Below are 26,328 nucleotides of genomic sequence, written 5' to 3' on the forward strand. Positions count from 1 at the left end.
CCTACACAGTCTATGGGACTAGGCCAGTATAAGGAGGGATTTCTGGCACAGGATGACCCCATAGTAGAGCAGAAATAAATATATTGTCTGGTTAATATACAGATGTTCCCTCAGGGAGTTCAATTACCATATGTTAGGTAAAAAAAAAGTCATCAAAAATTTGCTGAATTATTGTATCAGACACTGTCATGTAAATAAATCACTCCATATACACCCACTGCTGCCAACATAGACTGCTGACATCAAGCATAACAGTATCACCATACTAAGTAGTTCAAGCCAAGCATGCACATAACCATTCACAGAATGGAACAAAATCTCGTAACTTGTCAAATTAAAATACCTCTCTCTACCTCTCAATTACCATGCAATTTGCAAGTGACTTCACTGACAGATTCCCGTGACATGTAGGTGACCCAGTGGGTACCTGCTGGAGTAGTTCATTTATTATGGAGTGTGTAGTACATGGCCATCAACATACTGTTGACACTTTGACCATTATTACAGTGGAGGTCAGTTGCTCTACAGAGCTGCAGCAGCATCAACTGGTTGTATTGGTCCCCGAGTGCTGCACTTGACATGGCCATCAACTCTGCCTGCCCTTCGTATTTCTTCTGTCACTAATTTGTTTACATATATCATTTCTAACAATTTCAATCTCGGCTCTGGGTCTCTTGAGCAAACTGCAAGAGCTCTCTAACACCCTACAAGTGCAGTCATTTAAGAGACTGGGGCACTTTCTCTCCAAATTCCAAAATCTGTCCATTATTAAAGATTGGAAATATTTTCATTGTGTCATACTAAATTATTAACACTGTCACTAAGTATTATGTAGATGTACACTGTTCCATCAGAGAAATACCATGGCCACACAGCTGAAATTACAGGTCGTAAGAGTGATGGTAATTTAGTAATCGTTCTGTTTAAACTTCAGTAAGGACACGCAAAGTCCACAGACAACTTCTGCACTTGCACACACTCTCCATCATCACTGGATGTTTAATTAACAGGGAAGAGCTACTCAATCAATACCTAACTCTTACCACAAATTTTATTGCCAGATGCAGCAATACTGCCACAAAATATTTAGTTTCTTCAATACTGATTGACACTCCCCCTCTAACTCCTGCGAAGTAGCAGTTTGAAATGTGCGTCGATGTATTCCTACGTTACAGATACCACCCATTTCTTAGATCGTCTGAAATCTGTGTCCGTCTACAACACACTTTGCTTTTCAGCATTGATGCCACCTGTGTCTATACCAACATCCCCCACGTACATGGTCTGTCTGCTGATGAACATTTCCTTAGTCAACACCCACCCGATTCCAAACCCATGACATCCTTCTGGCTCACCTTAATCAACTTCACACTTACCAAAAATTACTTCACCTTTGAGGGACAGACATACAAACAGATCAGAGGTATGGCCATGGGAACCAGGATGGCTCCTTCCTTTGCCAACCTTTTCATGGGTCACTTGGAGAGGGCTTTCCTGGGATCCATTAGCCTTCATCCCCTGATTTAGCTTAGATACATTGATGACAGCTTTGCCATATGAACTCATGGTGAGGATGACTTGTTAAAATTCCTGGAATCTATAAATACCTTCTCCCAAATAAATTTCACACGGTCTTATTGCAAATCCCATGCCACTTTCCTTGATGTTGATCTCATTTTCAGGAAAGGCCAGCTACACTCCTCTGTCCACATTAAACCTACTAATAAACAATAGCAGTTACATTTTGATAGCTGCCATCTTTTCCATGTTAGATGTTCCCTTCCAAACAGCCATTGCATTTGAGGCAACATATCTGTTCGGATGCAGACTCTTTACAGCAACACACAACCAGTCTCACATCAGCCTTCACTGGACGTAATTACCCCACCAGCCTTCTTCAGAAGCAGATTTTCCAGGCCATCACATCCAATTCTGGTATTGTTGATCCCTTCAAAAAACAACTTCAGAGTATGCCACTTGTAACTCAGTATTATCCTGGTCTTGAACGTATGAATCAGCTACGTCACCAAGGCCATGATTTCCTAAAATAATGCCCTGAAATGAGATCCATTCTGTCTGAGATGTTGCCCACCACAACAGAATAGCTTTTTGTCGTCCTCCCAATATCCGCAACATCCTTGTCAGACCCCATGCTCCTTCTGTACCCATCTCACTACCCTATGACTCTGACCCCTGTGACCACCCCTACTACAAGACTTGCCCCATGCACCCTCCTACCACCACTTATTCCAGCCCTGTAACTGGCAAAACATATACTATCAAAGGGAGAGCCACATTTGAAACAACACATCATGTACCACCTGTTATGTGAACAAAGTTCGGCCTTTTACATCGGACCCAGTTATTGGTCAGGATGAATGGGCACAGGAAGAGAGTGTATAGTGGCAAAACATGCTCTACAATGTGACAGTCATGACCTCGGTGCCTGTTTCACCACACACACCATCTGGATTCTTCCCACCAGACACCAGTTTCTTGGAACTCCACAGGTGGGAACTTGCACTACATGTCCTTGGTTCTTGCCATCCACCTGGCCTTAATTTACATTAATTCCTTCTGTCTCAGCATTTCTTCACAGTAACTATTCCTTTCTTCACTCCATTTTAATTTTCTAAATCTCTTGTTTTCTGATCTGTCTATTTTTCGCCTTCCTCCCTCCCATCTCTCTTACACACAATGCACTTAGCTCTTCACTCTTATTAACTCATGTACAATGTTTTATTAGTAATCTCTGTCTTACTTATTATCCTGTCCTCCACCTTTAAGCTCTCAAGTTTTCAAATCTCATCCAGTGCAGTTCCAACACTCAGTCTCTCCTTCTCATCCTATCTGGTAAGTCTTCCCCGACCTGGGGTTCTGGGTGACGTTTCTGAACTGTACCCTGTTTGCTAAACCTTTCCAGTCCTTCCCCTTCACCCTTCCTCCTTCCCTTTCAACTCTTCTGCCAGAAGAAGGAGCCACTGGCTCCGAAAGCTTGTAAAAGTTAAACCTTTTAGTGTTTTCGTTCTCCTGTTGCCACTTGGTGAGTAGATTTTTTATCTATGCATTTATGACGTATTTGTGAAGATAGACTATAGTAACATCTACCACCACCAGACGGTGTTGCTGCTTCCCACAGGTGGCACACTGTAACAGCACTTCTTCTGGCTTGCAAGTACACTGGTGAACATCTATAACACAACACGGAAGCAGACAAGCATGGGCAACAGTGGACAGTGTGGTTTCTCTGGGGGGAATGAATGACTGCCTCACATATCTGCAAGAGGTTAGTAGTTATATGTAGGGAAACAGCACCAAGTCACAGATCTGTGTTTTGTTGGGTCTCAGATTTCAGGGATGGCAGTGGCTGCTGAAAACAGCAAGAGCACTGGGCGTCCAGCAACTGCATACAAACCAAACAATGTCCAGCGTGTCAATAATTTCATAATAGGAGACATCCAAATCACATTTGATAAACAAGAGAAGGCAACAGGTCTATCATGGGGAATCCTCCACATTGTCATCCATGGTGATTTGAAGATGAAGAAGGTGATCACACAATGGGTGCCCCATTCCCTCACAACTGCACAGAGACAGAAGCGTGTGGAGATATGCCAACAGCTGATGTTGGTGCAGTGCAGTGCAGATTCAGCTGAGTTCCTTGACTACATGTTCACCATCAGCGAATTATGGTTCTTCCATCAGACTTCAGAAAAGAAATGCCGGTTTATGTCATGGTCACAGCTATTCATGCAGAAACAAATGGCGACTATGTTCTGGGATAAGGAAGGGATAATTCTGGCAGACTGGCTTCCTCCCACTACAACTCTCATCAGTGATCGGTACTGCAGTCCACTGCAGTGACTCTGTCACCGCATTCAACACCACCACCACCACGGAAAAAAGAGCTGTGGCATTCTGGTCCAATACAACAATGTGCGGCCACTTGCCAGTTGCCATACCATTGCCACTGCGCAAGACCTATGGTTTAGTGCACTGTCACATCCTCCATATTAGCTGGATCTGTCTCCTAGTGACTATGCCCTATTCGACACAATGAAAGAGATCATGTGGTAAGAAGATCACTATAGACAATGAACTTCATGCAGTTGTCCACCGGTGGTGACAGGATAAGGTATACGTTTGTTCCGTAAATGGTTCCTGTGAGCACAAAAATTTGTAGAGCCAATCATCTGTGACTGTCTCAAGTAATATTTTTGAAGAGTATAACAACAATGGAAATTCCTTTTCAGAATAGTACATAAAATAAGGAAAAGGCAACCAGTCACCTATAGCTGACTGATGGGTTGTGTGTAGAACCAAGCAACAAAAAACTGTTCACTCTAGCTTTTCAGCTCTTGCTCTTTCTTTAGCTAAAGTACACACATTCACAAGCACAACCACATCGATGCCCAAACACACACTCCTGCGGTGAGACAGAATGTGTGTACTTCTTCTGCTGGAGAAAGAGCAAGAGGTCAAAAGCTAGTGTGAATGCTGTTTTCGGTGGTGTGTTTCTACGCACTAAACATCAGTTCACTATACATGATTGGTTTCCTTTCTCTTATTTTATGTAGTTTTTGAGTGATATATTGCCCTAAATATGTTGAATTCCATAATAAATGAAATTTCAAACAGCGACCTGGCAGAAATCGTACTGTATCCATCAAAGTTATTTAACAATTCCTTAACAATGATGACATTAGAAACACGCTATTAAACAATCATGCTTTTTTCTTAGCTAAAGAGTTGCTTTTGCCATGTTGAACTACTGTGCGGAACTGTGGCAATTATGATATAATACTAATTTGTCATTGTAACAATATTATGAAAAGGAAAGTTGCTACTCACCATATAGCGGAGATGCTGAGTAGCAACTTTCCTTTTCATAATATTGTTACATTCCATCCTGGATTTTCCATTGTGTGTGAACTCTGGGCAAAGGTGAGTCATTTATATCTTAGGACAGCAGAAAGAGGAGACTGTTTTATATCATTTGTACATGATGTTTATCAAGTTTGTGAGGAACACAGTTGTCCAGTTTCTTGGCCCTTAAGAGATGCCAAAAAACTGTGCTTCATTTGTTCCTTAATTTAGTGTAGATCAGAGAGGATTTTTTTAATTGATACACACAAACACAATCTGCTACCATGAATTACATCATAGAATTCCTTCTCTCTTTCAGCCCCCCACCACTCTCCCTCCGCTCCTACTCAACTGCAAAGTGGTAAATTTGAAATTTGTAGATGTATAGCTCTCACACAGAGATTTCAGAAATGTTAGACATTTCTGGGTGGTGTTCCATCTTCTTGATTTAAAATAAATAAAGGTATATTACCAAATTGCTTCAGACATAGTCACAAGCTGATAAAAACAGTACTCTTAAAATCGAAAACAGTAATATTAAAATGGCTGATGCAAGTAATTATTGGAGATAAAGTATAACAATTGCTATCTCACACATCAAAAATGGATTATATTAAAGTGTATTGTACGAGTTCTCTAAGAAAGTGTAACTGAGAGGCATTCTCTTCTAATTCAATTGATATTGTTATCTATGAAAAGCAAATATCTCATGTTTGAGACTTTTATACAACACAATGTTTTAAGCCATCAGACACCACAAACTCTGCATCAAATTGAAAGTTTCACTCTAAATGGATGCTTAGTTTTAAAAATGAATCTAAAAAGCAAGAGGAGATCCCACCGAATTCGGGTAACATTTCTGAAGATTCCACTAAATATGACTCCTGTATCTTTCAATTAATTTTCAGATCACTACTTGTCTGTTTTCTCTTAAGTTTTAGTCCTTTACATAAAAAAATCCCAACAAGAAATGTAGTAATGATAATTATCAAGCAACAAAATGTGACAGCACTGTCAGTAATATGATACATTTGAATCCACTCGGCACAGATTTATGGTCACCTTTTATGGCAGGAGTAGAACACCTTTCACCAATTAAATGCTTTTACAGTTCTTTAGTCTTTGACTAATACTTTCTCAGTGAAGCAATTACAAAAAGAAAACAAAATATCTGTTACTAAAGTATTATGTACCTCTCTATGAAGCCATCTCTCATACATGTTAGCTGATCCTGTAAGTTGCTGATCTTATTCTGTAGAAGAGCTGCATCTGGAGCTTCTTCAGATGAAGTGCTGTCACTGGGCTGTTGCTCTTCAGTTTCTGCTGGTGTCGCAGCAGAGCTGCTGGCTTCTTGTCCTGACTGAGTGGGTGATGTGGCACCAGCAGCAGAGCTGGAATCAGGCTGAGCTGGATCAAGAGAGAGTGCCGAGAAGCGCCGTTCAGCAGGCTCTCCAGCTCCACCCTCCAACGAGTCTTCGCCACCACCACTCAGAGCAGCCCGCGTTGCAGGGTCATTGAGCATGCGTGACAGGACATCTGTCATCCGCTGCATTAAAGTTGCATGGAGTGTTGGGCGTGCCTGTGCTACTTCTGCTAAGTATGAAAAACACAAGCATTACATAAGTATATTATTCTTAAAGTGAGAACTAAAAATTGAATAACTGCTTCAGTTACAAAAGCTGTACTGGAGACATATATACTGCACAACTAATAGTTTAAAGAAGTAAAAATCCATAGCCTTTATAAAAATTTCGAGCATGATAAATATCACTTATGGCTAGAGAAAGAGGAGGAGAAGATATAATTAGTTTGGGTGCATGGCATCCAGGTCTTTAGCACCTGTATGTAAATCAAGAGACAAGTCTGGTTAAAAATGATAAAATGATGCAAAGAAAACTGAGACTGGATTACTTTCTTTGAAACAACTGTAACAGATTCTACCTGCATACAAAGGTTGACAATCACCATCCTTTCCAGAATGAATTTTCACTGTGCAGAAATGTGTGCACTGCTATGAAACTTTATGGCAGATTAAAATTACATACCGGACCAGAATTCGAACACTGTACCTTTGCCATGTCATTGTCCTACTGCTCTTCCATTACCTATTCTTCAGTGAAGACAGCTTTTCTTTTTCACACAATTTTCACCACAGTATGAGATTTTTGTTAAATGCATATTTCAAGAGTAGTGGATTCAACAAGTATTTTGTAGAACACTGATTTTGATTTGTACACCGAAAACAAAGACATTTTTTAGTTTGAATTTACACTGACTTTGGTAAAACAATCAGCTTGATTAAATCTATCCAATTAAGTTTTCCTCTGCTGCTATTTCACTAGTAATACTCTAGAAACAGCATTAGTGGTGGTGGTGGTAGTAGCAGTAGTAGTAGCAATAGCAGCAATGGATTTGTCTTGCTCTTCTGGCAACTGCTATCAACAATGTAAATGTTGGCCACAATGTAACTAAATTTCTTTCGTGCAGATACAGAAGTGGTAATGACTGGTTCTCCTGCTAAATGCCTGTACTGAGCACTGTTTTGAACCAGTTTATCAACCAACATCCACACAAATGAATCAGTAACCTCGGAATGCTTATTTCCGTAAAAGTGATTTTGCAGCTGTTTACATGCCAGAATATCATGCTAAAGTAAAAGTCTTCTGTTTAAAACAGTTATAAACAATTAATTAATTTAATTAATAAATTAACTGCAAGTGGCTCAACAGCCAGGTGTAGCATTATCAGCACACAGAAGAGGTGAAACAAGAACTACCAAATGTATGCAACAGCTTTTACAAAAACCAGCATTCTGTCCAAACTGATGTTTTTGCACAGACAATAGTTAGTTAACTGATTCAGGAGGCACTTAATAGGAGGACCTATAACCACAGATGTTCCTCCCTCAGACATTCAGTTACTTATGGATCCCTACATGATTGTATTGATGCTGATGTCAATAATTTCAAGCATTTATCATACTAATAGAAACACCTATAATACAAACTGTAATTATAACTACATTTTCATTTAAAACTTAGATCTAGTGGAGTGATTAAAAACTAATGTGTCTCAAGAGTACCAGCCCCTGTCAATCAGAGTAATGCAAAGAACAAAAGGAACAAAATGTAATCTACCAATCGAAACATCAAATATTGCTTGCAAAATGTATTTAAGCTATTTTACAAATAAAAATAACCTAAGTGGTGTCCTAATATGCACAAATATAATATCAACTGAGGAATGTGAAAAATTGCATATCGTTTCCATCAAGGATGGATTTCTACGTATCTGCCTTTATTAATAAATGTTAATGACCTCCAATGATATTTTAGTAACCAGGCAAAGATGTGTTGGCCACTGATGTAAACATTCTGGTCACATTCTAACTTTGCACAACAGAATTTAAAAAATTAAATAAAAGATAGAAAGGTGTACAAACAGTTTCAATTAACACATTTCATTAATTTCAGATTGTGAATAATAATAGAAAAGGTTATGAAAATTAGGTTACCCATACACAAATACCTTAGATACTGATACAACTCAGTTTTAAAGAGATTAAAGTATGTATCACTGTCCCAACAATCAAGTAAACCACTGCATGTCACAGTAAAAGAATGTTTCATCAATTATGAAGTCATTAGAGACAGGTAAGATCCTACAAAAATTAAAAATTAATAACTAGCCACAGCAATAAAAGCTATTTATTAAAAACAGTGGCTGGCAGCTGTTTTTTCTTTTTAACTTTTTATAAGAATTAACATGTACCTCTAAATACCCATGCTCTTACCATGTAAATTTTCAATAGAATAGTGCCATTATGGTAAGGAAAGCTTTTGTGAAATGTAATTTAGGAGTAATGTAACTCCATAACCAGATCCAGAGGGTTACGCAGTCCCAACTGACTGCTGTGTGATCCTCTGCCATATGATATCATTCAGAGGTAGTATGGAGGAGCATGGGGTCAGCACACCACTCACCCAACATCTGTCACCTTTCCAGATGTTGGAGTCGCTACATCTTATTTAACCCTTTTGCAGGCATATTTTTCGTAGCAACTCAGCAAAGATCTTTTTCCTACCCTATTACAATTGTGATCAAATGACTATATCTGTTTCTTCATAATTTTATTATTGTGATTTAAGAGCAAACACTATGGTGGTACATATATAATCAAGGCACCTTTGTGAGGTATTAAAACTATGGTGGTAAATGGGTTTCACACTTCCCTTTTGTCAGCTGTGTTGCCATTACATGTAAAGAAATAATGAACAGTGATTTTTGTTTTCATTTTATGTTTTCTTTTACTTTATTTAACAAATATTGTTTACCGATAATAAAATTTACTTACCACAATGTACAAACAATCCTCGAAACTTTACCATGCAATAAAGGTATAAGCTGATCTACGTCACAATAATGTATACTGCATACATGAAGCAATGCATTCCGATAACAGTAGTGATCCCACAACAAACAGAAATAGATTGTTGTAGCAGTTTTCAAACACCTGGTGCAGTGTACTACCACAAGATACCAGACATGGACAGAGGTGGTAACACATATTCCCAAAAGCTTTGGGACACCCATAAGTTGGTGGTAAGTATGCTTTCCGAGGACCACAAATGACAGATTAATTTTGTGGGTAAGTCTACTTCCCAAGCCACTTTCAGAAACTACTTTTGTCGTGACCATATTTCCCAAGAACCATTAAAACACCATTGTTTGGTGGGATATATACCTCCCATAGTCCTGAAGGCTATATTTCACAACAAGCAGAAACAACAGCTGGTGCAGGAGACTGCCACTAGATGCCGGGAGTGTACAGAAGTGGTAACACATAAATTTAGTGGGAAGTATATCCCCCACGACCTGTGAAAGGGTTAAGTAGTTCCTCAATACGCATCATGAGGCTGAGAGGACCCCGTTCCACTCCACACACCAAGGAAACAAATCCCTGGTAGCACCAGGAATTGAACCTGGGTCCTTTGCACAGCAGTCACACATGCTGACTACTCAGCTAAGACTGGGGTGAAGGGTCGAACGGGTATGGTAGGAGAAGGCAGAATCCAGGTGGAAAGTGCGAGGGAAGGTTTGGGAAGACTGGCTGACAGCTTGGGGGAAGGCAGTAGGTGTATGGGATAAGAATGCAACACGAGGGCCCTGGAGCCAACGAAATTATGCAGTGTTTGATGACTATGATATGGCACGATGGGTTGGGAAGGGTAAAAAGGAGGAATGGGAGACTGTTGGGTAAAGATGAGGGTGTAGTAGTTATCAGATACCGAGGTCAGGAGATTATGGGAATGAAGGTTCTGTTAGGAGGATATAAGGAGCCAGTGAGTTCCTGCAGTGCAGACCACAATGTAAGGCAATGATAGGGAGGAGATGACAGAACAGAGGATGGGAGGACTGTTGGGTAAAGATGCTGGTGTGGGTGTGGGGTGCGTTATCTGAGTCTGAGGCCAGGAGAACTATGGGAATGAAGATAGTGTTGCAAGAAAAACTTCCATCTATGTAGTTCGCAAAATTCGTTGCCGCGGAGAAGACTCTAGAAGGCATGGTTGTGAAACAAGTCACTGAACTCGAGCACGTTGTACTCAGCAATGTGTTCTGCAAGTGTCTGCTCAAATCTGCTCTTGGCCACTATGTAGTGGTGGCCACTCATTCCAGTGGTCAGTTGGTTGGTGGTAATGTTGGCATAAAATGCTGTCCAGAAATTGTTGCACACCTGGTACATCATATGGCTGCTTTCGAACACAGCCTTGTCTATGATGGAATAGGACAAGCCTGTGATAGTACTAGACAATGTGCTGGGTTATGAAACAGGGCAGATCTTGCACCTTGGTCTTCCATAGGGAAATGACCCGTGTGGCAAGTAGTTGGGAGTGAGTAGACCAGGATCTTGGGTAGATTCGGTGTGTGTGTGTGTGTGTGTGAGGGGGTGGGGGGGTGGGGTGGGGTGGGGGGGGTGGGGGTGGGGGTGGAGAGCCAAGTGCCACTTTAGGAGGGGAACGAAGTATTGTGGGCAGGAAAATCATTTCCATACACGGATCCCCTGAGACCTGGTGAAGGACATGGCTCAGATACTATAGTCCATACTTGTCTTGGGAGATGAGGGAGGTGCTCCTCTGCAGCTGGTTGTACAGGGTTGTGGAAATATTAAACGTGTGTGATTGTGATGAAGAGTGGACCACAATGTGGGGTGGGAGGTTGAATACCACTTTAGGAGAGACGGAAAGGACTGTGAGTGGAATATCTTTCAGTCCCATACATGATGAAGGATCCTTGAAGCCTCGTGAAGGAAATGGTTCAGATTCTCCAGTTTGTCATTATATTGGGAAATGAGGGAAGTGCTCCTATGCCTGTTTGTGAAGGCCTTAGTAAGATCTTCAGCATACTGAACACAACAACTCTCTCCACAGCAGATACACTCTACACAATTGGCCAGGATACATGGGAGGGATTTTTTGGTGTGGACGGGACTAAAGCTGTCAAAATGCGGATATTGTTGATGGTTACTGGCCTTCGTATGGACAGCGGTATGGACAGAAACAATAGAGTCATGGAGATCAACTACAAGGAAAGAGGGCATGGTGAAGATAATAGGAGAGAAAGTGTTGAGGCTGAAGATTGTTTGGGCCTGGGTCCAGATCATGACGAGGTCACAAGAGGTCTGGAGTGTTTGGTGACTAGGGACGTTTCTTCTAGCTGCCACTTACCAGATTGGCATAGGAGGGTGCCATGTGGATGTCCCCATGGCTGTGCCACAGATTTATTTGTATAGCTTACCTCATACAAAAATTAGTTATGCATGATGATACAGTTGGTTAGATGTATAAAGGATGTGGTACTGGGTTTATAAAAGGAAGGGTTTTGAGAGACATAGTGTTCCATAGCAGCAAGGCCTTGGGCATGGGGAATGTTGATGTATAGGATGATGGCATCAAGCGAGATAGGATGATGACATAAATAGAGATGTGAAGAGATCCAAGTGGTAACGGGTTTGGGAATGGGCAAGAATCAGTGAAGGAAGTAGTTCCCACGTTTAATATGAGAGGGTAAGCTACAAGAGATTGGTTGGGGGTGTTGGTTGGTTTGTGGTTTGTGGGATTAAAGGGACCAGACTGCTACGGTCATCGGTCGGGGTGTTGGTCAATAATATCAAAGTTTCTTTCAGTGTGAACAAGGTAACCAATTACAATGGAGTGTCGAAGGTTGTTGGGTTTATGGATTTTGGAAGATACATAGAAGGTAGGAAGGTAGGTCTGTATGTGAGGGGGGGGGGGGAGGGGGGCAGGGGTTAAGAGGAAGATGGATTCCAGGGAAAGCTGTTCAGATTTGAGTTGAAGTTGTTGGACTGGAGGTTATGCTGGACTCCTGGAATGGGGTCACTATGGTAGAGCCTGTAGTAGGAGGAATCAGATAGTTGGCTGATGCCCTCTGTCACAGAGACATTGATTCACCATGACAGTGGTGTCTTCATACACAGGCAGGGTGATTAAATCAAGGTCTGACTTGAGACTGCAGATGGCTGTTCTTTCTTCTGTTGAGATATTTGTGTTCTTGGGAAGGGACATGGAGAAGGATGGTTACGTCAGGTTCTAGGGAATGAGTTCATGGAAACTAAGCTGCTGGTGATTAGTTGGGACAGGGGGAGAGTCACAGTTGGATGGTGGTACAAACTGGGAGACGGAAGGTTCGAAGTTGGAATTATCTACATTCTGTATGCTTCCCAAAATCCATAAATCAAACAATACTGGATGCCATGTTATAGCCGGATACTGTACTCCCCTTAAGAATCTCCACTCTTGTTGATCACCATCTCCAGCCAACTGCTCATAACCTAGTCTCTCATATCAAGTATATGAATTACTTCTTTCGTACCACATGGATCCCTACTCATCAATACTGATGCCATGTCCCCAAACAAAAGCATTACCCATGGCCATCTCCTTAGATAACAACATTCTCTATGCTGATGGCCTTGCCACTATCACACACTACATTTCCCAACACACTTACACCTCTAAACCCACTACCTCAATCATTACTCACCTAAGGAATTACATCATCACACATGAATGATTCTCCTTTGAGGAGAAGATATATAAACAAACCTGCAGCATGGCCATGGGCAGACATGCATGGCAGTCCCCTATGCCAATCTGTTTTTAGCCCATATAGAAGAAATATTCCTAGCCTCCCAACAACCCAAAGTCCTTGCCTGGTTCAGGCTCATTGATGATATCTTCACAATCTGAACCCAGGCCCAAGACATCTTCACTCCTCCGCAGTCTCAGCAGCTTCCTCACATTATCTTCACTTGGTCCTCTCCAGCCCAATGTGTCACCTTCATGGACAACGAGTACCTCTTTCATGGCTTACTCCACGTTGCCATCCATATGAAGCCCACACAGAATCAACAGTACCTGCATTTTGACAGCTGTCATCCCAGCCACACCACAAAATTGCTCCTGTGTGCCCTGGCCATGTTATAGCTGGTTACTGTACTCCCACTGAAAGAATCTCCACTCTTGTTGATAACCATCTCCAAAAGCAGTGAAAAGAATTTCCTTCTACAGTATGTTAAAGTTCCCAAAAAGGCGTGCCCAGAAAGAACTGCCCTACAAATCTAGTTCACCTACAGATTTCCCAATGTTATCCCAGACTGGAGCAAATGAACCATGTCCTTCAAAAGCATTCTGATTATCTAAATTGGTGTTCTGCCAGCCACCCTATGCCCCTCTAACTCCTGATCACTTGCTACACAAGTCATATCCCTATGGAAGACCTAGGTGCAAACTTGCCCAATTCTACACCCTGCACATCCTACTGCAGTCCTGTCTCTGGCTTATCCTAACTCATTGGAGACAGGGCCACCTGTGACAGCAGCCATATCATATGCCAGTTCTGCTGAAGTTTCCGCACAGCATTTTATGTTGGCATGACCACCAATTAGCTATCCACCAGAACAAATGTCCACCACCAAACTCTAGCGAAGAGTAGTGTTGAGCAGCCAGTGGCAAAACACATTACTGAGTAGGACATGCTCGAGTTCAATGGCTGTTTCACAAACCTATGCCATCTGGATGCTTCTTCCCAGCACCAGATTTTCTGAACTATGTAGATGGGAGATATTCTTGCAACACAACCTCCAGTCTCATATTTATTCTGGCCTTAGCCTTTGCTAAACCACTGCATCCACACTCACACTCTTAGTCAACACTCTCCCCTTCCTCCTTTCTGTCACCACTATCCGTTGCCCCATGTCATAGTCTTCACTGCATGAACTCACTGGTTCCATTGCTTGTGTATTGCATTCCTGCCCCCAAACCTCCTCCCTTCCTCTCTTTGAGCGATCACTCTTTAGCTATTTTCACCCTCCACATAACCCACCTAACACAACCACTCACGACAGTCAACTTGCCAAATTGCAGCTCCAGCATTGTGTTCAGCTGGTACAATGTAGTTGTACTGGTGTGTGTGTATGTGTGTGTGTGTGTGTGTGTGTGTCCATCCGTCCACCTGCCCACCTGCCCATGCATGCATGTTTGTGTCCGTGTCCATGGTTGTTCACAGGTATGCATGCAAGTGTATGACTGTGTACTCCAGCTCGTTAAAGGATTTGTCCAAAAGCTAGCTGGCTGCACACTTTGACTATTCATTCAGTACCTGATTAAGATGATAAGATGACAGGCATATTGTTTTAAACTGGCACACCAACTTTTCACAAGTTAAAAACAGCAATCTTCAGATGAAGACACTGAAATGATTGTATGGCATTATTGGCTGGGAGACCACACCCCATCTGGGGAGCTCAGCTGCCCAGTGCAAGTCTCTCTATTTGACACTACTTCGGCAACTTGTACATCTTTGTGATGAAGGTGAGATGAAATAATTAAGACAACACAAACACTCAGTTCCCAAGGGATCCTATGGTGTAGAGCCAGCAATGCTAACCAGTAGAACATGAGCTGAAGATGTTAAAGACTTTCTTACATTAAAATGTCTATTCAGGATTAAAAACAGACATTCAGAATAAAATGAAATATGAAAATAGGTACTATCCTTGAGAGTTCCCTGCCCAGTACTTGAGTGCTGAAACAGTCAGCCTCAGTAAAGAACCTTTGTGATCTATTATGCTGTAGTCAACAAGTCATCTATCTATAATTTTATATCTCCAACAATAATATGTACAATTTGAAAGAGTAGATCACCTTGGCTTCTACCTTTATAAATCAGAAGATGTCCTTTGAGGCTGAAACTGGTTATCTTCATTTAAATTAATGAGCCACTATGTAGAAAATAATCAGTTTATGCATCGGAGTAACTGACTGATCGCCATTATGGTCACAGAAAATATCTAACAATGTAAATGATACACATATGGTGATTTCAAGATGAAGTACTGCAACATTCTTTGCTTTTATATACAACTGCTGATCTCTCTCTCTCTCTAGTTATCTTGGGTGTAATGCATCTACTTATCTCTTGGTACCTTGATAATAACCATTTTATCATCACAAATAGGATAATATAAAGAAGAAATAGTCTTAATACACAGTCATGAATGATTACATAACAAGAGAAGCAAACATTTTGCCAAATGTTCACATTCGATCTATTATCTCTTTTTCAATAACTATGTTTTCTACAGTCAGATTTTCTTTTTAATGCAGTTTTTGCATACATTAATTCCAATCATTATTCTAATGTAGTTTGCTTTTGTGCACTAGACAACAGATCTCCAGCCTAAATTAAATTACAACCAATCGTCATGGCCTTCTCTTGTTTTCAATCTTTTGTTTTCTCTGCCATTCCTGAATCCAGTCAGTGTTATATGAATATTTTATTACACACTAGCTCAGCCTTCTTAAGTCACAGAGTTTCTCGATACAGCACACTAGCTATAAACTAATGCTTTTTATATACCACTGACAGTTCAACAGCAATCTTGTATTCAAGACAGTTTCATGATATGTTAGTCATTGCAACACTTTTACAGATCGTTACTACTGCTGTCAACAGGTTACTGCCTTATCGTACAATTGTCACAAACCTTCTTTGGGCCTGTATGCAGTTATCATAAACAAATCACAGTGACCATGGACTGACTTCAGTCTTCCTCTGTTTATACATTATACTGGCACTCCTTACTACTAGTATTTTATCCATTTTTTGCCCTGCTGGATAGGATGCAACAAAGTCATTCTTCTGACATACTCAGGAGAAAGTTAAACATGACTTGCAATTTTGTACAAGTTCTGACTACATACAACACAACTGCAGTACATGTTTAAACAGCTATCTACAATAATCTGTACTATCCAAATTTAGTCTACGAAGATATTACATAGCTGTCTCAAAGGTCCTTTATTTACCTATTCAACATGTAAGCAAACTTTTTCAATGATTCCTGTGTATGTTATACATTTCTGCTACATGCAAGCATTATACCTGCATGCAGTATCACTGATGTTTACCTCCACGGCGACCACCTTCTCTTTCCGGTCGAGCATCTGGTCCAGTATCAGACCAGTCGCCTCTTAGACGAAGTCGCCGTACTGGTGGTGGAGAGCGCTGAATAGGTTTTTTCCCCTTCTCTGAACATGGTGGGGTGGATTTTAGTGTGGACCCTCCCTGCTCCTGTGCCAATCAACAGAAAGCCTTAGAGTAACATACATTAAATTGTCACTAGAAAGCAAAGTATGTTAACTGATAATATCTATTAAAACTGAAGAAAAAATTTCCCCTAGGCAATAGCTTGCAGGAACATAAACCAAATTTCAGCTTCCTGCAATGGACTGTTCCTCTCCTATAGTAAAAAAAGAGTAAGTTTGGGAGGAAGGAAGATGTGTGACAGTGGCATAAAATCCACTTGAGGGTTTTTGTACTGACCACAGACAGTCCACTTACTTCCAAGGGATACATTCAAGATGCCAAATACTGAATTTGTGATATCTGTTTCACAATTCTAATCAAGTGAAATCATATCATAAACAAATTTAACATCATTGTTATTGTAGTGTTTTTGAAGTCAATTAAAGTAATCTTCCACTATACTAAAAAGTTTTTAAATGTTGGCATGGTCACCTGAAAGCATGTAGAGAAAGAAGATTGAGTCACTTCACAGATGACTGTTTAAGTAATGACTAATAATATGTTTGATGACACAATACCCATATTACAATTTTTAAGAAGTGAAAGTATATTTAAAGTAAGTGGAAGTGACAATGTAACTAGATAAGCTTTTACATAATAAGGGATTATTTTGTCTGTCGCAAGGGCTTTTTCTTAAAAATTCTTGAGATTTCCAAAATTTTGAAATTAAAGTATACACAAACTATTTTTACTTTACTTTTCTTTTTCTATTATTCTTGTGTAATTTGCATTCTTTGGTGAGAAGCTGATTCTTGTGTATTTCATAGCACGAGGGCTGTGTTGATGAATCAGTTTTTCACTTGAAATTTTTTGAGGAGTTATAACACATACTAGCTGACCTTGACAGTTTCAATTTTGGAAGAAACAGACCAAAAACTGTTTGATGTTAAGACAGCATTCGAGGGGGAGGACTCATAGTGAGTGGACGTGCTACGTTCACTGCTGCGATTCTTCTTCTGCTGCTGCTGAATGCACTATGCTTTGATGTGGAGCTGCAAAATTGTCTCTTTACGCTATGTTCCATGGTGCAGCAAGACTGTCGTGAGTAACATGCGCAGGCTTTTGCGCGGCGTCGTAAACTGTCATGTAGAGGAAGTTGGATTGGTCCCTTTGTTGTGCAGCTGCTGCCGGTCTACTGGTAGCACAGTGTCTGTGAGACCAAGCTGTCTTGTTCTGCAATTGGCTGAAATTCTGCCATCATGTTTCAGACAGAAACTGACACAGGGCATCTTCCCTGCTCCTCCGTGGCTTGTGGTTACCTGCGCATAGTCTGTGCTAGGGCTGGTACTGCTCAAGGAGATCTACAGTTCCAACGAATGAACAATCAGCACCCCTTGGGAGTGACAGTCTGGCTTCAGAATCTGCTAAAAGCACGTTGGATACACCCAAAGCCCCAACCTACTGTGGCACCCAGTCTCTGGGCTCCTGCAGCCAACCCAATACAGGCATCACCAAAGCAAAATCACATACACAGGAAAAGGACATTAAGTCAGTACCTAAGGGTCTAGGCCCAAGCCGGCTCGCTGAGGAAGAGGTCCTGCAGGGCATAATATGGAAATAGGAGTTGTAACCATAGTCACCAAAGTCCCTACCTCAAAGAGCTTTGCCCTCACTGCAAATGCAAAGGCAGAAGTAACTGCGGATTTACAAAACAACACCCAGCCCTCGTCAGTAGGTACGCAACAAGTAAATCAGAAACATGACAAAATACCATCTGTCATCACACCATCCACAAAGGGGTGATAAAAAACATCAAGGAAATTGCCCCATACTTAAAAGGCAGCCTCAACACATCGTCTGCAGCACTCCCATAAAATTTCAACCATCCAGCCCTCCAAACTACAAATACCTGTGTGACTACTTCACAGTGAACAAAGTACCGTATCACAAATATTCTAGAACCAAAAAGGAGACGTACAAAGTAGTCTTTAAAGGTCTATCAAGGGATACGGACCCTGAAGAAATAAAAGTAGAACTCGTCTTCCACAAATTCAAAGCTATACAAAATTATACAGGTAAACAGCAAACAAAACCCACAGACCCTGAGAAGCCCACTGAAGGCCACATAAAGTGCATGTCCTTCAAGGTCAACCTCCACCCTAATCAAACAAACAGATTTAAATAAAACTGAATATTTCATGCACTATAAGCTGAGCATGAGAAGTATAGCTGGCCTGAAAGCCCTGTTCAATGCCGTCAGTGCCAGCAGCTCTTCCACACTGCTGAACAATGTCACCACCTCCCAAAATGTGTCAATTGTGCAGGGCCACACTTGTTCAGCACATGTAAAAAGACCCATAAAACAATGGCAAAATGCGCCCTGTGTAATGACAGGTACCCAACTAATTACAGTATATGTCCCACTAGACATAAATTGATGGCGAGGAATCCCCCACGCACTGCTACCACAGTTGCGAGAGAAGCCGCTAGCTCTGCCGCCGCCAGCAGCAGGAAACAGAATGTGCCTGTGCCAGCATCATTCCCTGTGCTTCCCTCTCCATATGCCCCGATTGCAGCCACTGCCAGGGTGTCACCACCACCACCACCACCACCACCACCACCACTTCAGCCTACTGCCCCGGCACAAAACCAGCTGACAGACACCCCGCAACAGCAGTCGTCCACTGATGCTCAGCCACAGATGCAGTTCAATATACTGGGTGAACTTTGCAAGTTACTCCTGCTGTTCATGGGTTTTGGCCTAAAAAACATTACAACTATGTTTAAGGGTACCATGGCAAAATTCACAGCTGTGCCTGATGACCCAAGCAAAATCATGGTTCTTGCAGAAGGGGCAATGACATTGCCAGACACAATTAATGGATACCCATAGATCCAAAAATTTTAAACTGGAACACGAATGGCACAAAATCCAGGAAAGTAATACTTGACTTTCTGGAATGGCACGCCATTGATATTGTGTGTCTTACAGAAACCAACCGCAAATCAGAAGACCGCTTCATCATTCGAAATTACTCTGTCCACAGAGACGACTGCGTGGACTGCCCCGAGCAGCAGTTCTAATAAAAGGCAGAAAGTTTTTCTGTATACTGGAACCACCATAGACATAAAGTATAGTGGCTGTCGGTGTTGAAATTTGAAATTAAACTATGGCAAAACCTATGGCACATTATTTCAGCATACCACCTCTCCCCGCTCTTCCACCATCCAAGAATAGGGCCTTCAGGTGATGCTGGGTACTGGCGTGCATGTGGTTATAGGAGGGGACCTAAATTTCAGGCATAGGACCTGGGGCTGCTGCACAAAGAACACAATTGGTAAGAGGCTGTTTAGCCTCGTTGAGAGGTGTGCTGCTCTATGCATCATTGCACCTGATGAGCCTACACAAATTCCCACAGACGCACACAAAAATGCTGGTATTCTGGGCATTTTTGTAGCAATAAACTTGGATCTCAATGAGACAGCCACAGTACACAGTGAACTGAACTCCAACCACAGTCCCGTCATTCTGGAATTAGCCAGTGCCAAAGACGATACCAGGAAGATGGCAAAAACACAGATAATAACAAACTGGGCCAAATACAACTACCTGGTGGGGGAACATGTGGAGGAAATTCCCCAATGGAAAAGCAAGAGCAGTAATCAGATGAGTGACTCAGATTATAAATACGAGCCCAACAACGGAATTTGCACCTGTTACCGAGCTGACAATAAGTGCCCTAGTCAAGCACCAGTGGAACCACAAAACCCCAGGCCCTGATCAAATCCATATCCCACTCCTGAAGCACCTTCCACCTCCTGCAATAACATACATAGCAAGTGCATATAATGCCAACCTAGAATTGACATAGTTCCTCCACAGTGTGAAAAACTGCAGTCATCACTCTCTCCAAACCTAATAAAAACCTGCTCCTTCCCGAAAGCTCTAGACCCATCTCCTTACTCCCATGCCTTGGCAAAATCCTTGAATTAATAATCCTAGTCCCACTCCACAAATTCCTAACCGAAAACGGTACCCTGATGCCTGAGCAGTTTGGTTTCCACACTGAGCACTCCACCATCTAGCAATTTCTACACTTGGTTGAGTACATCTGTCTCCTCAGGGTGAAGAGAGAATCAATAGGAGCAGTATTCCTGGACATTGAAAAAGCATTTGACCATGTCTGGCACGATGGCCTTATTTACAAACTTGACCAATTATGTTCCCCAGAACATTTAATCAGGATCATCGATTTGTTTCTTACGAGGCACCAGAACATGATTTAGCCAGACCCATCCAATTGCGGTAGGAGTACCGCAAGGTTCGGTCTTAGGCCCTGTTCTATATACTATTTACAGAAACTACATACCCAAGCACACCGGTAGCGAAATAGCCTTATACACCAACAATACAGCCATATACAAGAGCAGCAGTAACCTTTCATTCATTCAGCATTCAGCAAGAACACCTAGACAAGATCACGCAATGGTGTAATAAATGAGAGGTGAAAATTAATACCACTAAATGCCAGGCCATTTACTTCACTACAAAATTTAAGCTTCCTAACTGGCTACACACAGTCAATGGATGAGACCTGCCCTGGCACGACTCAATCACATACCTGGGCCTCGAAACAGACAGATGCCTCACATGGCGAAAACACATTAAAAAACCAGAATAAAGGTTGCACTCTCTTGTGTAGTTTTATCCTCTCTTAAAGGGTGACAGATTGACCATGAAATGCCAACTCCTCCTTTGGCACCAGCTCATACTTCCAGTCATCCTGTATGGCTTGGAAGTGTGGTGTATGCTGCCAGACACCATCCTCCTAAACCTCCAACATCTTGAGAATAAAGCCTTCCGTATTATCTCAACTATTTCTCAAACACACACATAAGAGACCTTTTAAACCAGCCCACTATCTGCGCAATCATTAAAGACAAATCAATAAAATTTTATGAAAAAACAAAATGTCTGAAGATGTCTGAAGATGGCCTTGTAAGCCGAAAACCGGTTAGCAATAAAAGTAATATTGTAGAACAAAAGCAAACTGTTGCTTTTCATTTATTATTATAATGTTGTTCTACCAAGAACTGACTGAAGATTCTGTTAGTATGAAAAAACAAAGACATTGTCCCACCTCCTAATACACCATTTAGGCAAAGAACCCTCCAAAACTCCACATAAATGTCAAAAACTAACACTTACATGCCACTATGGACAGTATCAACAGAAACAAACACTAACACAAACATTTACATTAAACACAATCCTACATATCTCCAACCTTCATTTTTCTAAAAACTCCACGCACACTATGAAGTCAGTCAGATACAGCCCAGTGGCACTTCAAAATTCCAACCACACACACATTGCCTTGAGACAGCCTGGACTCTCCTTTCAGAATGACAATGGGCAGCAATCTTAAAATGGGGGCAAGTCACTGCTCTTTGCAAATGGCAAAGGCTGAATCTCACTATCGTTATTAGGCCAGCTTCATGACATGATGTGCCCTAGGTGAACAGCTGTGTTTCCCTCATTTTACGTAGTTTATAATATTCATAATTCAAAGTTTAAGCAATACCTGGTCAACTAAAGGGTGCTGAACTGATTGTGAACTATCAGGTTTCCATGATTAATGGTGTGCTTTCGAGTGTATGGTTATGAATAAAACAGATCAACAACTCAGCTGTATACCCAAAACATACCATCCGCTTTAACATAATAGCGGTTTATAATTTTTAACAATAACGGAAATTCCTAGATGGTGCAATATGTAAAATATATGAAAGAGAACAACTCACTTATGGTGGATTGAAGCGTGAAGCACAGAAACACATAACAGAAAACAGCTTAACACTAGCTTTCAAGCATTCACTCTTTTTCTGGGAAAAAGTACACATGTTCACACACACATCTACACGACAGCCAAACACACACTGCCATGGCCACAGCAAGACTGATTATTAATACTTGATTATTGAAAGCAGTTGCCCGATCTGATGGAGGTGGAGACAGGATAGGGAAGGACACAAGGAAGGGATAGCGAGAAAGAGGAAGGTTTTTGGACAGATTACTCCATGACTGCACAACAAGATGAAAAGAGAAAAGAGCATTGCACAAAAATAGATGCAGGAAGAGGGAGAGGGGGCAATAAGAGAACCACAGAGGTATCTGTCCGAAGACCCACCTTTTCTTGTTATCCCCTCCTTTTGTACTTCCCTATCCCCTTCCCACCTCCATCAGATCAGGCAACTGCTATGAATAATCAAGTATCAATAATTAATCTTTACAATGCATAGGAGTGTGCATTATTTTACGTAGTTTATAATATTCATAATTCAAGGTTTAAAAATTTTTGTGTTGCTGTTTGCATAAATATTAATTGAAAGAATGTTGTGTGACAACTTGTTAGCATTTATCTGACTAGGGATGTATATACAAAGTTCAGTAGGCTTTGACATTTCTTATCATAACTTTTTATAATTGTGAATGTAATGTCAAAAATAATAGGAAGCTGTTCTCACAATTTTCTTCAGGATACTGGCTAAAAACATTAAAATCACAATGGCTCTAGCCAGTTGTTGACTAGTAGCCAGACAACCATCTGCTTCATCAAAGAAAAAACTGCCATCAGCCAAACTTTTTGGACGAATGATTTATTCACCATAATTAGTTTCTGGCCTGGGCCCATCATCAGAAAGCAGCAAGGATTTCTTTTACAAATATTACATTTTGGATTTGAGGAAATTTACTTGAGAAATCCTTGCTCCATCTGACGATGGGCCCAGGCCCAAACTAATTCTACATACATCTACATCCACACTGTACTCTGCAAACCACCACATGGTGCATGGCAAAGGGTATTTTGTAACACTACTCATCATTGCTTTTCCTGATCCACTTGCAAATGGAGAATGAGGAAAAAATGACTGTCTCTATGATTTCTTAGTTCTGTAACCTTTTCTTCATTGTCTATATGCAAAATGTATGTTGGTGACAGTAGAACTGTTCTGCAGTCAGCCGCAAATGCTAGATCACTAAATTTTCTCAAAGGTGTTTTGTGGAAAGAACATAGTCTTTCTTCTACGGTTTGCAGGTTTGAATTCACAGAGCATTTCCATGATACTCACACATTGATCAAACCAACCGGTAAAAAATCCAGCAGCATGTCTCTGAATTGCTTCGCTGTACCTAGTGGGATCCTAAACACTTGAGCAGTAATCAAGAACGGTGGGACACACTAGTGCTCTATAGGCAGTCTCCTTTCACAAAAAGCTACTCTTTCCTAGAAGTATCCCAGTAACCCAAACTCCACCATTCACCTTCCCTACTTCCAATATTGTGCAATCATTCCATTTAATATCGCTTTGCAACATTATGATATTTATTCAGTGAGACTGCGTCAAGTACTACTCACTACTACTGGATTGAGACATTACAGAATTGTTTTTCTGACTCATCTGCAGTAACTAAAATTCTGTCTATATTTATAGCAAGCTGCCATTCATCACACCAAGTAAAAAGTCTGTCGAAGTCATCCTGTACTCAATGATGACACTACACTGCGGTGTTACCAACAAACAGTCACTGATTGCACTCACCCTGTTCATCACATTGTGGGTAGGCTACATAAACAGTTCTATCACACTTCCTTGGGGCACTCCTGACAATACCCTTGTCTCCAATGAATACTCGCTGCCTAGGACAATGTTCTGGGTTCTGCTACTTAACAAGTCTTTGAGCCACTCATGCACACTCAGGAACGCTGAAAATAGTACACCATGAATGGAACATTGGATCAAAATGAAATGATACAGATGAGATAATTGCTTGATCCCAAAATCAAGACAGGTAAACAAGTATGATGAGTACAAGCAGACAAATGCAGTGCAACATCAATGATGCACTGCAATACATGCTGCAACACATGTCTGATGTTGTCCTGAGGCAAACTGGCCCAAGAATCCTGAAGAGCCACTTTCAAATCATGTACGGAGTGACACGGCAACATCTGATGTTTCAGGTGGTCCATATTGTGGACGAGTTCCAGCAGCAGGTCAGCCATGGAAGAGTCTTAACACGACCTAGGAAGTCTTGAGCAACTCAAGCTGTATGTGAATGAGCATTATCTTGCTGGAAAAGTGGTTCTGGTAGACCATGTTGGAAAGGTTTCGTATGGGGTTGAAGAATGTCATCAACATAGTACTGGGCCATTATGGTTTCATGTACCACAATTAGAGAGGACCGGCCATAGTAGTCTTCACTGTGAGAAATGTCATCTAACTTGTCTACCTGGTGTTCTACGTCTACTAATGCCCTCCTCGAGTCAGTATGTGATCATTACACGTATGACTCGTCCACTATATGCCATTTAAATAGGGTACTCTACTCAATTACAGTGCCACTGCAGGGTCTGTGGGCATGTGCACTCACACCATACTTGGACCATTTGCATATTGGATCTCACTGCATTTATCTGCAAAGTTTCGTGTTTGTACCTTTCTTCCCTCTGGGTGCGCTATTTTCAGTGTTCCTGAGTGTATCTATGAACCTATTCCATGTGCTTGGGCCTTCTTTAACAGTGTAGTTATGGTGATATAAATAATTCATTCAAGAAGTGTGACTAGTTGCAAATCTTTCTTCAGTGTTATTTGGAAAACAGCTGCTGTGTTCTCAAACCATCATGGATAATATAATGGCTGTATTAGCTGTTCTGCAATTCATGCTAATCACTGCAGAAGTGTCTGGCACTACAGCCATGAAACAGTTAATGCAGCATTGGGGAGTAAAATATGTATGAAGTAGACTGTTGTCTAGCAGTGAATTGATCAAAACAGGTTACATACAATATGTGTGTGTGTGTGTGTGTGTGTGTGTTTTGTGCAATTTAGATTGCATAACAAGCAGAACAATTGACTTCTCCTCATTAATTTAAATGCATAATGTGATGTATTGTAGCCAAATAAACAAGACTGTTGCTCACAGCATAACATTTCAAAGCTCGGCAACATTGGGGTGTCACATACTCTGCTGCCTCACTTAAGTGCTGTCCCTCTCCTCCATAATGCCTTGTTAACCAACATGTATTACAGCCAAAAATGATAATACATAATTCTGCTAGAAGGCTTAAATTACTCTGATACTCTGAGAATATGTTAAACATTGTACTGTCAACAATCGTTTCACATTGCATGCTGTATGGCATCCTGACTTTTAACATGGGAAATATAAATTTTTCATTAAGATAAATGTTTTCATCAAAACTGGAAAAGCATACACAAATGTCAGCATGCCTCACTGACATCAAATAGCACACTATCAGCATCTGAGTGAGTTCAAATGTTCAAATGAAGCAGAGAAGACTGTATCCAGCAAATTGTTTTGACATATTATGACAATGTTTGTCTTTCAGCTACTGAAATATGACAGCATGGCATGTTACCTGTCTACAAGACTACTGTCATCTATAGCTTTGAAACATTATGCTGTGAGCAACAGTCTTGTTTATTTGGCTACAATACATCACATTATGCATTTAAAATAATGAGGAGAAGACAATTGTTCTGCTTGTTATGTAATCTAAATTGCACAAAAGACACACACACACACACACACACACACACACACACAACAACAACAACAACAACAACATCATCTATAACTTAGTGTGGCAAATGTCAGTGGTGGAGGGCAGAATTGCCAGCTACTATCAATATGCCAAATGCTTATGTGATTGAGACAAATCACTGCATGTTTCGCTCTCTCCCTAGAGCCGATATAACCTGTCTTTTTGCTAATGCTCTAAATGCAACAGCAAAAAATGCTACACAATATTTCACTAAATTTTATTA

The 26,328-nt window shown here is 41.0% G+C and overlaps 1 protein-coding gene across 3 annotated transcripts in view; it reads right to left on the reverse strand.

Moving 5' to 3' along the window:
- LOC126251001 (DDB1- and CUL4-associated factor 6-like) overlaps positions 1 to 26,328 on the reverse strand; it is a 190,042-nt gene that overhangs the window by 103,908 nt on the left and 59,806 nt on the right. For 2 of the 3 annotated variants that reach the window (XM_049951605.1, XM_049951603.1), the window contains exons 7-8: positions 16,356 to 16,518; positions 6,060 to 6,459 (exon numbers count right to left, since the gene is read on the reverse strand). In XM_049951605.1, the coding sequence (XP_049807562.1) occupies positions 6,060 to 6,459; positions 16,356 to 16,518 (563 nt within the window). The remainder of the gene's footprint in view (positions 1 to 6,059; positions 6,460 to 16,355; positions 16,519 to 26,328) is intronic. The other variant, XM_049951604.1, reaches the window with a different exon arrangement.

Source organism: Schistocerca nitens, chromosome 1 (genome assembly GCF_023898315.1).
Source record: "Schistocerca nitens isolate TAMUIC-IGC-003100 chromosome 1, iqSchNite1.1, whole genome shotgun sequence".
Taxonomy (NCBI): Eukaryota; Metazoa; Arthropoda; class Insecta; order Orthoptera; family Acrididae; genus Schistocerca; species Schistocerca nitens.